Source organism: Odontomachus brunneus, unplaced genomic scaffold (assembly GCF_010583005.1).
Source record: "Odontomachus brunneus isolate Ranch 3 - 2012 unplaced genomic scaffold, Obru_v1 Obru_scaffold_006, whole genome shotgun sequence".
NCBI classification, from domain to species: Eukaryota; Metazoa; Arthropoda; class Insecta; order Hymenoptera; family Formicidae; genus Odontomachus; species Odontomachus brunneus.
Window position 1 is genome coordinate 22,928 of NW_022639456.1, and position 13,124 is coordinate 36,051.

The 13,124-nt window shown below is 39.2% G+C and overlaps 3 protein-coding genes across 14 annotated transcripts in view; 2 read left to right on the plus strand and 1 right to left on the minus strand.

The window, feature by feature from the left end:
* The window catches only part of LOC116851643 (mucin-5AC), an 8,493-nt gene extending 1,621 nt beyond the window's left edge, over positions 1-6,872 (minus strand). Inside the window, exons 1-11 of one of the 6 annotated variants that reach the window (XM_032831312.1) lie at positions 6,662-6,872; positions 6,235-6,530; positions 4,756-4,859; positions 4,046-4,188; positions 3,701-3,938; positions 3,458-3,627; positions 3,236-3,375; positions 2,943-3,155; positions 2,772-2,854; positions 1,755-2,671; positions 125-1,661 (exon numbers count right to left, since the gene is read on the minus strand). In XM_032831312.1, coding sequence (XP_032687203.1) covers positions 125-1,661; positions 1,755-2,671; positions 2,772-2,854; positions 2,943-3,155; positions 3,236-3,375; positions 3,458-3,627; positions 3,701-3,938; positions 4,046-4,188; positions 4,756-4,810 — 3,496 coding nt within the window. In that variant the 5' untranslated portion in view covers positions 4,811-4,859; positions 6,235-6,530; positions 6,662-6,872. Of the gene's footprint in view, positions 1-124; positions 2,672-2,771; positions 2,855-2,942; positions 3,156-3,235; positions 3,376-3,457; positions 3,628-3,700; positions 3,939-4,045; positions 4,189-4,755; positions 4,860-4,932; positions 5,341-5,871; positions 6,111-6,137; positions 6,531-6,661 lie in introns of those variants that run through there. The other 5 variants (XM_032831298.1, XM_032831305.1, XM_032831283.1 and 2 more) reach the window with 5 other exon arrangements.
* A 134-nt stretch (positions 6,873-7,006) lies between these two features.
* LOC116851681 (general transcription factor IIH subunit 2) lies at positions 7,007-10,308 on the plus strand. 5 transcript variants are annotated; one of them, XM_032831358.1, is made up of 8 exons: positions 7,007-7,153; positions 7,543-7,919; positions 8,063-8,264; positions 8,385-8,513; positions 8,652-8,825; positions 8,903-9,159; positions 9,344-9,593; positions 9,872-10,308. In XM_032831358.1, the coding sequence occupies exons 2-8, from the start codon at positions 7,861-7,863 to the stop codon at positions 10,001-10,003; spliced, it is 1,203 nt and encodes a 400-aa protein (XP_032687249.1). In that variant the 5' UTR covers positions 7,007-7,153; positions 7,543-7,860; the 3' UTR covers positions 10,004-10,308. The 5 variants fall into 5 exon arrangements, with proteins under 5 accessions (XP_032687249.1, XP_032687235.1, XP_032687240.1 ...); XM_032831344.1 differs by having other exon boundaries at positions 7,022-7,173; XM_032831349.1 differs by lacking the exon at positions 7,007-7,153 and adding an exon at positions 7,195-7,362.
* A 280-nt stretch (positions 10,309-10,588) lies between these two features.
* The window catches only part of LOC116851668 (cationic amino acid transporter 3), a 7,715-nt gene continuing 5,179 nt past the window's right edge, over positions 10,589-13,124 (plus strand). Inside the window, exon 1 of one of the 3 annotated variants that reach the window (XM_032831325.1) lies at positions 10,589-10,866. Coding sequence is in view for 1 of the 3 variants with exons in the window: in XM_032831320.1 (XP_032687211.1) it covers positions 11,061-11,169 (109 nt within the window). In the remaining 2 variants the exon portion in view is untranslated. Of the gene's footprint in view, positions 10,867-10,923; positions 11,170-12,229; positions 12,832-13,124 lie in introns of those variants that run through there. The other 2 variants (XM_032831320.1, XM_032831332.1) reach the window with 2 other exon arrangements.

Below are 13,124 nucleotides of genomic sequence, written 5' to 3' on the forward strand. Positions count from 1 at the left end.
TCTCTCTCTCTCTCTCTCTCTCTCTCTCTCTCTCTCTCTCTCGCTCTCGCTCTCGCTCTCGCTCTCGCTTGCACGCTCGCTCTCGAGAGTTCTTGTAATGATCGTTATAACGGAAACATCGTACCTGGAGTGGGTTCCTCGGCTTGTACCACTTGGGCTACAACTTGAGCCTGTCCATCGTTGTCTTCTTGAGTACCGGCGACATCGGTTGCATTTGCGTTATCCATTATAGACATTACCATTGAATTCTCAGTCGGTTCTGTCCCGTCCTCCTTCACGTAAAATTGAGGAGTGAGATTTACTTGGTCTGGAATCAATTGCGCCACAGCTTCAGCTACAGCGTGATCCAACGTCAAGACGGAACCATCGTCTCCTTGCTGTTCAGTAGTAACGTACACGCATTGCTGCTCGCCGTCAGCGCCACGCGTTACCAAAAGTGTCTGTCCGTCCTCAGCTTGTCCCGCAACCTGATACACAACGCCATGTTCAGCTATTGTGACCAGATTGGACGCCTCGTCTGTCACTTTTCTTTCCTCCGAGACCTTCTCTTCGGTTTTGTTGACATCAGCCGTTGTTACTGACACGGTAGCTGTAGGTGTCGCCGTAACTGTCGACAACGCCGTAGTGATGGAGGTTTCGGTGCCGCCAGATGCGGCTTCTGTCAAGGGCGTCGTCACGGATGCAGTTGTCACTGGAACTGTGGGTGATGTATCGTCCAAACAAGGTAGATCCGGTGCAGGTACCGCGACATTCGACAGATTTATCTGCGCGGTTTCGCCTGTTTGGACGATAGTACCTGTAGTACCGCCAGGACTCATTTCGACTCTCACCATGCCACCGCTTTCTGTCGTGAGCGAGTCGAGAGAAGGTAAGACCAATTCAGCCGTTGTGGTCGCAGCAGTAGCAGCAGCGGCGGCGGCGGCGGCGGCGGCGGCAACGACGCCGGTAGTGGTGGTAGTAGTGGTAGTAGTATTAGTGTTGTTAGCAGTATTGTTGTTGGTGTTGCTAGTGGAAATGGTAGTAGTGGTGGCGGTGCTAGTGTTAGTGATGTTGGTGTTGATAGTAGTGGTGATGGTGGTAGTAGTGGTAGTGGTTGTAGCCGTCGTGGCGTCTGGCGTCGCTGTCTCGGATATGATGGAAGCTTCTTTCACACTCGACAACGCAGCCGAAGGAGCTGTCGACTCAGGCTCCTGTTCCGTCTGTTGCTCGATCGGTTCGCCGTCCGGACCGATAATACGACCTGTGAGAGGGCACAATGTGAACGGACGCGGCGGACTGTCTGGTTCGGGAGCTGTGACGGTGTCCGGGTCGGGCGGAGGCAAATCTGGTTCGCCCTCACTACTGCTCTCCTCTGAGCCAACATGAAACTGCATGTGTAATCCATCACCCTCGGCTAGTTTGCTCTCCTTAGGTTTGTTTCCCACATGCGCGATCGTTGCGGGCGACTCAGTTACTTTCGCTCTGCCTCGTCCCACAGCAGCACGAGCACCTGTCAGAAGTCCACGGCCACCCGGCTTGATTATGCCCGCTGCTTCTTGGGCTTTCCTCTTTATCATTAGTAATTTTTGCTGCGGTGATAACGACTGTGTTTTACCCAGTGGCGACTTCGGAGATTGCTTTTGTGTGGTTTGCACTAGGCTGGTTCCACCAGTTTTTATCACCTGTTTAGGTTGAGTGGTGAGTACTGTGAATTTCGGTCTAATTTGTGTGACCGTGCTAGCGGCGCTCGGCGAAACGGCTTGCGTAGTACTTACGACTGTCGTTGTACGCTTGTGCAACACTTGACGCGGCGTCTGTGGCTGTACCTGTCTCGGAGACGGTGCTCTTACTGGTGAACGTATGGTACCGAGAACGCTAGTCGGCGCTGTAGCCCGTAGGGCCGGTCTGGGTAACAAAGGACGACCGTCCGCCGTTCGTTGAGGTGTGACTGAGGCAGGTCTTATAGCTGTGGTTATTCGAGGTTGTAGAGTTAACGGTGTTTGCACCGCAGTTACAACGTGTATCTGTTGCAACTGCGTTGGATCCGGCTTGGGTTGTATTTTAATAGGTTCCGTCTTTTGCGCATTCACCTTGGACGTGATAGTCTTTTGGACTACCTTCATCTGAGTTACCACTTGGCTGCCATCCATCTTCGAGACTACCTTCACAGGAGTCATCGAGTTCGATTGCGACGTTGAGATTACTTGTTTCCTCACTACGTTTGTATTGTCGCGATTTGGCACCATCAAAACACCTTGCGTCGATGAAGATCCTTTGACCGCTAGTTTGCCACTAGGTGATGAATCTAACTTGATGATACCGTCCTTTCGTGACATAACGTAAACACCAGAAGTTAAATTCGGCATTTGCTTCGCATCAACTTTAACCACTCCTTTAGCATTGGCTACTAAAACGGGAGGCTGGTTGGATTTTGCTCCATCGGGCGACTGCAGCCCTAACGAAGTGGCTAAATCCGTAGTTGAGACTGACGCTCTGTTGGATCCGTTGGATTGAGCATTGGCGCGGTTGAAAGCACGTTGTATCACGTCGCTACGGCCTGTTAGTCTTTCATCTTCAGATTCTCCGGTCCATTCGTCGTCGCTTCCCGTATCAACTTTCGTTCTCTTCGCAGCATTACCTCCGCCATCCTCCGAATCGCTATCCGAATAATCGATTCTTCTCTTACCTGTTACTAACATATACGCACGCACGTACGTTAATGGAACAATATCTATAATATTTAATTGATCGAATTGAGTAAGTGGAATACTAATTAATAAACGAATACATACAATCATTATCCTCGTCCTTCATCGAACCGACCCACTGCTTAACTTGATCCATTGCTTTTGATTTACTAGACCGCATCGGTCGTCTAACACGCACGCAGCAATAATTATGCATCAAGTACCAGAACATGATGTGTTCAACTTAAAAAAACTACCAAAGAGAATCGCGCTTACCCTGCTTGAGATGCCGTGCTTGGTCCAGGTTTGCTAGCTTCGACTTTTATAACTGGTTTCTGCACAGGTAAACTCGTACGTGTTACGACTTTCGTGCTAGCCTGTTGTTGAGCAGCTTTAAGCTCCTTCTGTTTAGCAAGGTTTCGTTCAAATTCCTCCAATAGATTTTTGCAAATCGCCACGTTCTCTGCGGGCTCCCATGTGTTGTCCTCTCTGTAAAATGTTATTTTTATTCTGCATTATTAGAATTTCTCGAGGAAAAGAAGGGAAAGAAATTGAAAAAAGACACCTACATTGTGTAGCCTTCCCACTTGATTAGATATTCCGCGCACTTCTTTTTCGTGTTTAAACGTTTAGCTAAAATTTTCTCAACAACATATTCCTCGTTGCTTAGATCTGCGTCCTCATCGGTAGCTGCCTTGCCGGACTTATTCTACAGAAATAAAGCAATCTCATAAGTAAATGAAACAAATGTAAAAATGTACAAACACTTTGCATATCAAATGGCGCAAAACCTTCGGTTTTATTGACGGTTTCAATTTTGGTTTCTCCCTCTTGTCCGTCTCGATCTCCATAGGTTCCTGTGCTTTCGTATCCACAGTTTTTGTAGTATCTTTCTTAACATCGCTCGTTTCTTCCGGTTGTCCGTTTCTAATAACTTTGCGAACTACTATAGGCTTGGTACCTGCAGAATTTACAACGATACAAACAATGAATCTATTCACTCGCTCAACCTCCTCGTATTAAAAATATATTACCGTCGGTGGTGTTTGATTGAATATGCCTTGGTGTTTCCTGCATTTTTGCATTACTAATTTTTGTGAAAGTTTGTATGGTTTTCCCTGCTGTGATCCATGAATCTCTTACGTGTGGATCCATCTTACACCATTTCTGATACAAATTCCAAGGTTTAGTTGCTTCCTTGTCAGAGCTTTCCTGTTGAATCTGTGAGTCCTTCCATAAAAGAAACGCCCAAACTTGCGCCTTCTGTCCATTCTGCAAATGTGGGAAGGTTTTGACATTAGGATAATTTGCAAATGGAAACAAACAATATTGTTTTGATCTAACTGAATGACTTAATACAGAACATAATAGACACTGACGTCGTTGTTTTCGCGAAAGTGCGATGTTTCAGAGCAAGCTCCCACTTTTGTGCGATGTTCTTGAAATTCCTCAATAAAGTGAAAGACGCTATGACATTGTCCACATACAAGTACATCCAATCGGCCCATTTCTTCTTGCGCCGCTAATAAAGTAAAATATGAAAATGAGATAAAAAAAGTAAATACAGTTTATAATGATATAACAGATACTTGTAAAAGTTTAAAGACATAACACCTAGACAGGCGTATATAAATTTGGCAGCAACTTTACTAGTCGTAGCACCTATATGCATAGACAAGACAGAAGATAGAATGACAAGACAGAAAGAAATACAAAAAAAAAAAATTATCCAAATTTGCTGAAAACATTGTCATGTAAAATAAAACATAAAAATTTCAGTGTAATTTTTAGTAGATTTGTTACTGCATCTCAATGTAACAAAATTTAAACTGTTATATGATGTAAATTTCATGATTAATTCGCTACAGTATATTTGCCTGAATGTAATGAAAGACAAAAAAAACTCTAGTTTTTATCATCAAATTATACTATGTTATGATAATCACAAAAGTCTATCTGGGAAAATATCAATCGACAAGCACAAAGTCAGAATAAGTGAGAGAATGTTTGTTTGTGTGTGTGTGTGTGTGTGTACACATATGTATGTATACATATAAACATACCTAAGATGTATATATATAAAAAATACCTTTGATAATAGTAGGTTTGTTACTAATGGCTGAAGGGCCATCGTCTCCCTCCATCCTGTATGTGTTTATTTAATTCCTTAGATCCCTTGTAACGCTTATTTTTCTAAAATTCAAATGGTATACTTTAATATACGTGTTAAAAACCACAGATATTAATGCTCTAATAAAATACATACATTGCCAAACATTTATATATAACATATATTATTTTGATATTGTATTTGTATACTTTGCAACCTACGTAAAAGTTAAATTTGCAACGAAGTTAAAAATTTAACAAACGCGTTTGATCAAGTCGAATAATGTTTAATGGGTGATGAATATAAAGATCTTTTGTGGCTACTACAAACACTGTTAATCTCTTTACTACATACTCGCAGAAGCGAATAAGAGAATTTGAACTTTTTTGTTGTCAGTAACCGTTGATGGAAAAGTTTCTGCAGATTAATTTGAGAAACTTCTGCGAAAACTAGAATACGATATAACGATAAGGGAAGGTAAGTAGGCGAGAAAACTGATACAACAGTTCACAATAGTCCCGACGCGGAAGAAGCCCGGCACGGCTATCGACTTCGACGCGTACGACAGAGAGATGATGAGGGGAGAGAGAGAGAGAGAGAGAGAGAGAGAGAGAGAGAGGGGGGGGGAAGAAGGGAGTGGGAAGAAAATTGAGCTTTTCTCACACGGAACATCCATTTACGAACAATCTTCCCGCTTCCTACATAACACGAGGCAAGTATAAGTAAGCAACGCGCGCACATCACCACGGAGTCTCGCCGCGTCGTTTACGACGAATAAACCGGAATGGAACACCACGCCGGCAATCGAATCTTTTTTTTTTTCAACACTCGCCGCGCCGTTACCACGGCTCGTGCACGCGCGATTGCACCTCGCGCGCGCACTCGTGGCACTGGCCCATCGTGCCATGCGCGACATCGTCGTGGAGCCGTGGCGATATTCACCAACGTCCGGCAGCCCTGTTACTAATGTTCAAGTTGAACGCATAGCTCCGTACAAATAACGCAGCGTCAATGGATGCGGGGAATGGGTATGGAATTGTAAACGCGACCAGTGGCGTGTGAGTGTGATGAGGCAAGGGGGCGAGCTATACTCACCGAGCTATACCTCTCGGACTTATTCCCGCCACGTTTCGCGAACAATCTCGTTATTTTCACGAACGCGGAGGCTCATTTACCTGACTACGAGAAATATATACGAAAATGACTAGCGGATACGACTGACGAGAAACAGGTGACATTGCCGGCAACGCGACGTCGTTGTTGCCAATGTTCAACTCGACGTTTCCTCTCGTTTTACGAGCCAAGCCGATGCTCGTCAAAGATGGCTCTCGTCGCTAAAACTCTTTCTACGAGCTACTCACTTCCTGTCCTCAACGTGAATGCTTTTCGAACACACCATGGCGCGTGATGAAACCGATTAACGACACGATCGGCAAAAGCAAATCGATGTTCACTTACACACTGCTAGGTTGACGATCGGTTAAATTTTCCTCCGCCTGCGAAATTGCTCGTTGTCGTGCGAGACAAGACGAAAACAGCAACCGCGTCGGCTGACAGTGGCGCCAATGGCGGCCGCCCGTTCGCCCTCTATCTGTCTACCCGGTCTACCAGGTTTGTCCCAGACTGCCCCGGTCTACCTAGCCTATCCTGAGAAAGAGCCTTTTGGCGGGAAACCAACGGTCGACGTCGCCTATTGATCGTAATCCGACAATTTAGATTTTCAAAGACACAGTTGCCTTCGATCAATAGTGATTCTGCAACAGATTCGTCCCTCTTTTCAATGCTCATAGTTACGATAATCCTTCACTTCTGATGGACGCAATCAACGAAAAGCAAAAGTAGTCTAAGGTTTACGAATTAACAATGGCGATATCTTTGGCCTTACCTCAAGTTTGTCTTAAAATTTCATCGGACTCACTAATGAGAAACGAGAGTTTCCAATCTTTTCATTCACAATGCGATTCCAGTTGTACGTTTTTAAATCGTAGCACTAGTGTGTGAATCGATCTATGTATTTATTTTCTCAATGTTTTTTCAAAATTGTGTAAAATGAAAAATTTTATTAAATACGTCAATAAAACTTTCAATTTTTCACAAGTTTACGCGAAGAAACTAGATACATGATCGATTCGCACAGACTAGTGCTACGACTTTAGGCGTTTTTTCGTTTCGTGACCACGGTAGCGTTTGGTTGGTTAGTTTGGTCCATTTAACGCCGCGAGTGTCTTTCTATCTTTGTTGCTCGAGGCGTTGCAAGCGTTAAGTGGACTAAACTAACCAATCAAACGCTACCGTGGTCACGAAACGAAAAACGCCTTTTAAAACCGCATTGTAGACGATTCCTTAGATTCTTTTATCGAAACTGACTTGTGTGTGTGTATGTGTGAAAAACACATTGTAAATCGCTTTCCGGTTATAATCCCCTTTGTATCATTCCATTTTCCGTCAGAATTCTTCGTTCTATGAAAAAAAAAAATAATTAATGATTTTAAATAAATATTTTAAAGAAATATTTTCGCCTCGAAAGTTATGCGTTCATTTCTGAAATATAGATTATAAATATCCATTGGATAGACAAATGATAGTGTACTTATCGAAGCAAACAGAAAGTTTGGTTTTCTAAAACTTGATATAAAGTTTGTTTTTCGTTCCTGCATTGCTGAACTGGTGAAATGAGATAGAGCGAGAAAAAATATACTTGTCTCATTCTAACTTATTGCACCAGTTCAACAATGCAAGAACAGAAAACAGACTCATAGTGTTCAGATGAAAAGGAGAGACATTAATGGAAGAGGAAAGGCATTGAAGGCCTCGTCAGTGGAAAAGATTTTTCCAGCATTTTATATGATACGAGATCTAATTTGTATCCGCCTAACCTCTTGTACATTTCCGATGTAATTTTGAGATACTTGCATCAGTGATGATAATATAAACAACTTTATAACCTATTCACCGTACAGAGTAAATTATATATTCTATCTCACACGTGTGTATGATAATATTATAAATTTTCTTACCTTCTATCGAGCTATTACGACGATAGTATTTTTTCAATTTGAAATTGAATCCAAATCTCGATAAGGAATGGCTGAAGAAGAGGAGGAAAAAGAATATCGTTGGGAGACTGGTTATGAAAAAACATGGTATGTTTTTCATGTAACAATTAATTAATATTAGTGTTTATGTTGTTTTATGATGGTGCTTTTAAATATCCAAATATATATTTTATATTCAATATTTGTTCAATAGCGCATAATCACTATATAATAATATATTTGTACTGTAGGGAAGCTATCAAGGAAGACGATCATGGGTTGTTGGAACCATCTGTAGCAGACATTATTCTTAATGCCAAAAGAAAACGTCAGTTAGACAGAAAAGAAGGTGCTAGATTGGGAATGATGAGACATCTTTATATAATCTTAGATGCTTCTGAATCAATGTCGAATCAAGATTTAAAACCAACTCGTCTTTTGTGTTCTTTAAAGGTATAAAATATATGTGAGATGTATTAATGTTATGATATTGTGTATATATGTATGTATGTATGTATATATGCATATGTGTAATGTACAAAAAAGATTTGTTAAATATTATTTTATCTTAAGCTTCTAGAAGATTTTATTGAAGAATTTTTCTACCAAAATCCTATAAGTCAATTGGGTGTAATCATTACTAGGAATAAAAGAGCTGAGAAGATTAGCGACTTAGCTGGTAATTCCAAAAAACATATCAAGGTAATATTATATGTTTTGTTATCTTTATTAAAGTTGAAGATAAACTTTTTACACACCTTTATATGTATATAATAATACACAAAGAAAGAAAAAAAAAAAAAATATATATATATATATATATATATATACTGTTTGTAGGAATTGCAATCATTACAGCAAACTGTAGCAACTGGTGAACCATCTTTGCAAAATTCCTTGGAGTTGGCCTTAAAGTCATTGCGATTATTACCGTCGCACGCTAGTAAAGAAATACTGGTAATTATAGGAGCTCTTACTACTTGTGATCCTGGAGACATTAACGAGACGATACTAGTATGTTTTATCGACTGTGTATATATGCGTTTAAAATCTGCTTTAAGAACTTCTAATGTGAAGATTATCCCACGCAGAACATGAAGTCGGACGGCATTAGATGTAGCGTTATAGGATTAGCTGCAGAGTTATATATTTGCAAGCGAATGGCAAATGCCACTGGTGGTGAACATGGCGTTGCACTCGATGATAAGCATTACAAAGAGCAGTTAAATTCGCATATAGATCCTCCACCTGCTGCAACACGATTAGATGCAGCACTTGTGAAAATGGGATTTCCTCATCATGCTTTACACTCCACTGTGACAGATACACCTATGACAGTGTGTATGTGGTAAGTGTACACAAACCAGTAATGTATGTAATTTATATTTGCAACAGTATTGCAACTAAAATGCACTAATAGCATTTTTAACCTGATGTATGTGTGTATATATATGTGTGTGTGTGTGTGTGAGAGAAATCTTTCAAACGACAAAGAAGTGCACATGTATATCAGAATCTTTTGTTTGTTGCAGCCATGCGGAAAGTTCTGATGAATCAGTTAAACTGATGAGCACTGGTTATCTATGTCCCCAGTGTCTCAGCAAGCATTGCGAACTTCCTGTAGAATGTAGATCTTGCGGTCTTACTTTGGTGTCCGCTCCACACTTGGCACGTTCATATCACTATCTGTTTCCAGTTGCAACTTTTAAAGAAGTTGGATTTGAAGGTAATCAGTCATCATGCTTTGGTTGCCAAAAAGTTTTTACTCAAAAGGACAAAAAGGTAATGCTTTTCATTATTTGTATATATTGTTGCAGAATTATGCAAAGTTGAATATTTCGTATGCGATATTGAATACCTGCAATGAAAAATGTGCATATACACATGGCCGCGAGCGAAATTATATATAAATAATACACATTTCGAATTTGTCGAGAAATCTATAACGCGGATTGGACAACATTATAGAACAACGAGAGTTTCTAAGGAGTTTTGAATCGCTCTAAATTAATACGTACAGAAAAAATGTATCACATATATATTTATTCATATATTTTTAGGTATACATCTGTGAAAAGTGTAATCAACCATTCTGCTTAGACTGTGAAATATTTATTCACGAATCCTTACATACGTGCCCTGGCTGTGCGACAAATCCTGAAATGTACAAAAAATCGACGGATAAATCGTAAATTGCAGCGTTTGATGCAAAATTTGACATAAATGTTGCCAAGAAGCAAACAAGAATAATATTGTATACACTATAACATTCTATGAAATAATACACTTAATAGTGAGGATCTTAACTAGATCAACTACAAATATTATTTCATAAAACAGAAAAAAGATTGCAGGTAAAAAAAATAACATTCGTTCGATTATTAGTCGAGTATATCCTGTAATATAAATAGCTCGCTCCTATACGTTTAATGGAATCTTTATAAATACATATTTATATACGCATTTATAGCAAATAAAATATGATTCGTCAAAATAATGTCTACTTGTACACGATTTGTATGTTGTGATTCTTTTGATACCAATAGCTAATTTAGTTTATTCACGGTGGTAATTCAGGTGATATTGTATAATTAGAGGAAGAGGATCGATCTCGATAACTTGGTTAAAGTTAGATAATTTATTCACGAATATATCTTGTAAGAAAGAGTACAGTGCTGGATACACATTTAAATATATTTCTATGTATGCACGTCTACTGCGGACATTAATGTCTGAGAATTGCACGTGACTGAATTTTTTGTGCAGCGACAAGCGTAGCGCGACTCCGCTCTTAACGCAGTGCAAATGTCCTACTTCAATAATATGGTGGGGGGACATTGGAGTTTATTACTACCTAGACAGGTGGAAAGTGAGCATCGTGACGCTACGGCACGTTATTAATTGGCGATCAATCGTCGATGCAATCAGTTCATTCATTATAGTTGACTTCACTTACATCGTTCATCTTATCAGTCGAGTTAATTTGTATGCGATACATATTCTGCTCAAGACTTGTGTGCTGATACTTTCCTTTTACTAATATCTTCCAAATTTGGTAAGTCTGTTTAACCAGAATCTTATAATAAACATTTATTTAAGCATCTCATCAGCCCGTTTGCTTCATTAATCATTTTATTTTTATACATTTGCGTTACAGTTACGACAGGTGTGTAGCGTTTGCGTTTTATAGGCTTTTTTGTTTATTAGGAATATTAACATAATATATATAAACATTGTAGCGACTGGCTAATGTTGATACGACAGAAATGCATACTAATATATCTATATAAAAAGGACACGACAAAAGATCGAATACGCCAGTTAAAGTACTTCACGTGTAGTCATGTGCTGTTGTTTGGTAAAATTACAATCGCAAACATACGTTCCTGTACTCTAAAATCTTTACTCTAAAAATTTTGCAAATTGATTAGTTTAAAAAGAAATATATCAAGGAAGAGAGAGAGAAGAAATATTACTATACTACATGGCAATTGAAGATTTTTATTTAAATCAAGATTAGATACTCGTTCTTTCTAGCAATATATATTTCTATTTTGTATTGACGTGGTAGCATCTGACATTTTCCGATGGTATTTGCAAGATTAACCAATGATTAGTACAATTATATCTATATATGCACATATCGCTACATGCATTGACTATAGAGAATGCGTTAGCATTGTAACGTAATTACAACGTAATCGTAATTCACATCACAAATCGTGTATCTTTTTCAAATTGACGTGTATTATACACGTACACACGTTGTTTACTTATCTAATACAAAACGCAATATCGCTATTAGTAGAATAGTTTTTCCTTTGCTTGTATACTGCTTTGATTAAATGTTACATTTTTTATTGTTATTTGATCGATAAACAGTATTTTTTCTACAAATTTTTGATCGAAAACAATTGGAACAAAATCAGAAATTTTCGATGCGCAAACGTACATCGGCGACAAGCGGATCTTCTATTGCCAATTAAAAATTTACAAGTCTTATGTTACACATTTTATATTGAGCGTAAAATAAGCAAACTGACAAAGTATATGCCGGTCTACTGATTCTGTAACTTTTTAACGACGAATGTCGTTATCGTTACGTTGTCGTTGCGCGAGTATATACATAATAGAAAAGCTGCAACGACACACCATACACTGTCATTATAAAATTATGGAATTAAGTGATCCTACAGCAGTGCGATTCTATAACTCGTTAACTGTTGTTAGCAAGTTGTCGCGTTAATATTGCGCAGATATAACATATGCTAGAAAAGATGCACAACAACACACAGTGTTTGTAATATTGTCGTTAACGACAGTTAACGAGTTACAGAATTCCACTGATAAACTGGTTAATATTAGCCTATTAGCGACGTTTCGTAACTCAAGGAGCGACGTTCAGTTTGCAACAAGGAAGTGAACTGCAAAAAAGAAACATTTATCCAAGTCATTCCAAGTGATCCATAGACCGAGTTACTCATAGGGGATGTGAATAATTTGAATTTTATTGTTATATAAGTCGCATATACGCGCGCATATATGCTGCACGTGATTGCTGCGATACTGCAGATTATTCTCGCTCCAAGAAAAAAAACGAAACATAATTGAGAACCTTAACGCGATCAATATTCACGTTAAATTATACATTTTCATCATTGCAATTATCACAATGCTATTATTATCGTGACCAAGGTAATTATTATAGGAAAATATAATATCAAAAATTTCGTAAAATGACAAGGAGATCGTAAAACGTGTGTTTATTTGAACCGCAGCATTTGTGTGCAATTTGTACGCAAGCAGTGTAATATCAGATAAATTTTTCTTTTTATGTGCAAAATCATTTGCTGAAGACGTTTAATAAATGCTTTGCTCTGTTGATTTAAGCATCATAATGCGAGACAGGGACGTTTTATAAACGCGCAACAAAAGTGAGAGCGAAAACCTTGTACGTTGTCTGACTTTATATGATTACTGGCCGCGAGCTCAAGCTTTAATTAAAGGTCAGACGTCACAGGTGTGTACCTTGTGCACTATCCCAAAATATAGTAATGACACACTTTGAATCAATAATGAAATACATGCAAGTACATTTAACACTGACGTTACTTTTGTAAAGATTGAACAAAATATAGTTGCCATTTTTGAGTAAACGGCATGTTTGCGTCCACAGTGAAAAATTTTCAAACTTGAATTTTAAGTTACTTTTATTATATGGAAACATTTGAATATATATCAGAGAGAGAGAGAGAGAGAGAGAGAGAGAGAGAGAGAGAGAGAGAGAGAGAGAGAGAGAGAGAGAGAGAGAGA

What these genes read in the sequence shown, in the direction of transcription:
- LOC116851681 (XM_032831358.1), top strand. Translation starts at nt 7,861, where the DNA reads ATGGCTGAAGAAGAGGAGGAAAAAGAATATCGTTGGGAGACTGGTTAT. An exon ending in ACATTAACGAGACGATACTA is followed by an intron (nt 8,826 to 8,902) that starts GTATGTTTTATC and finishes TATCCCACGCAG; the next exon opens with AACATGAAGTCGGACGGCAT. An exon ending in TTACTCAAAAGGACAAAAAG is followed by an intron (nt 9,594 to 9,871) that starts GTAATGCTTTTC and finishes ATATATTTTTAG; the next exon opens with GTATACATCTGTGAAAAGTG.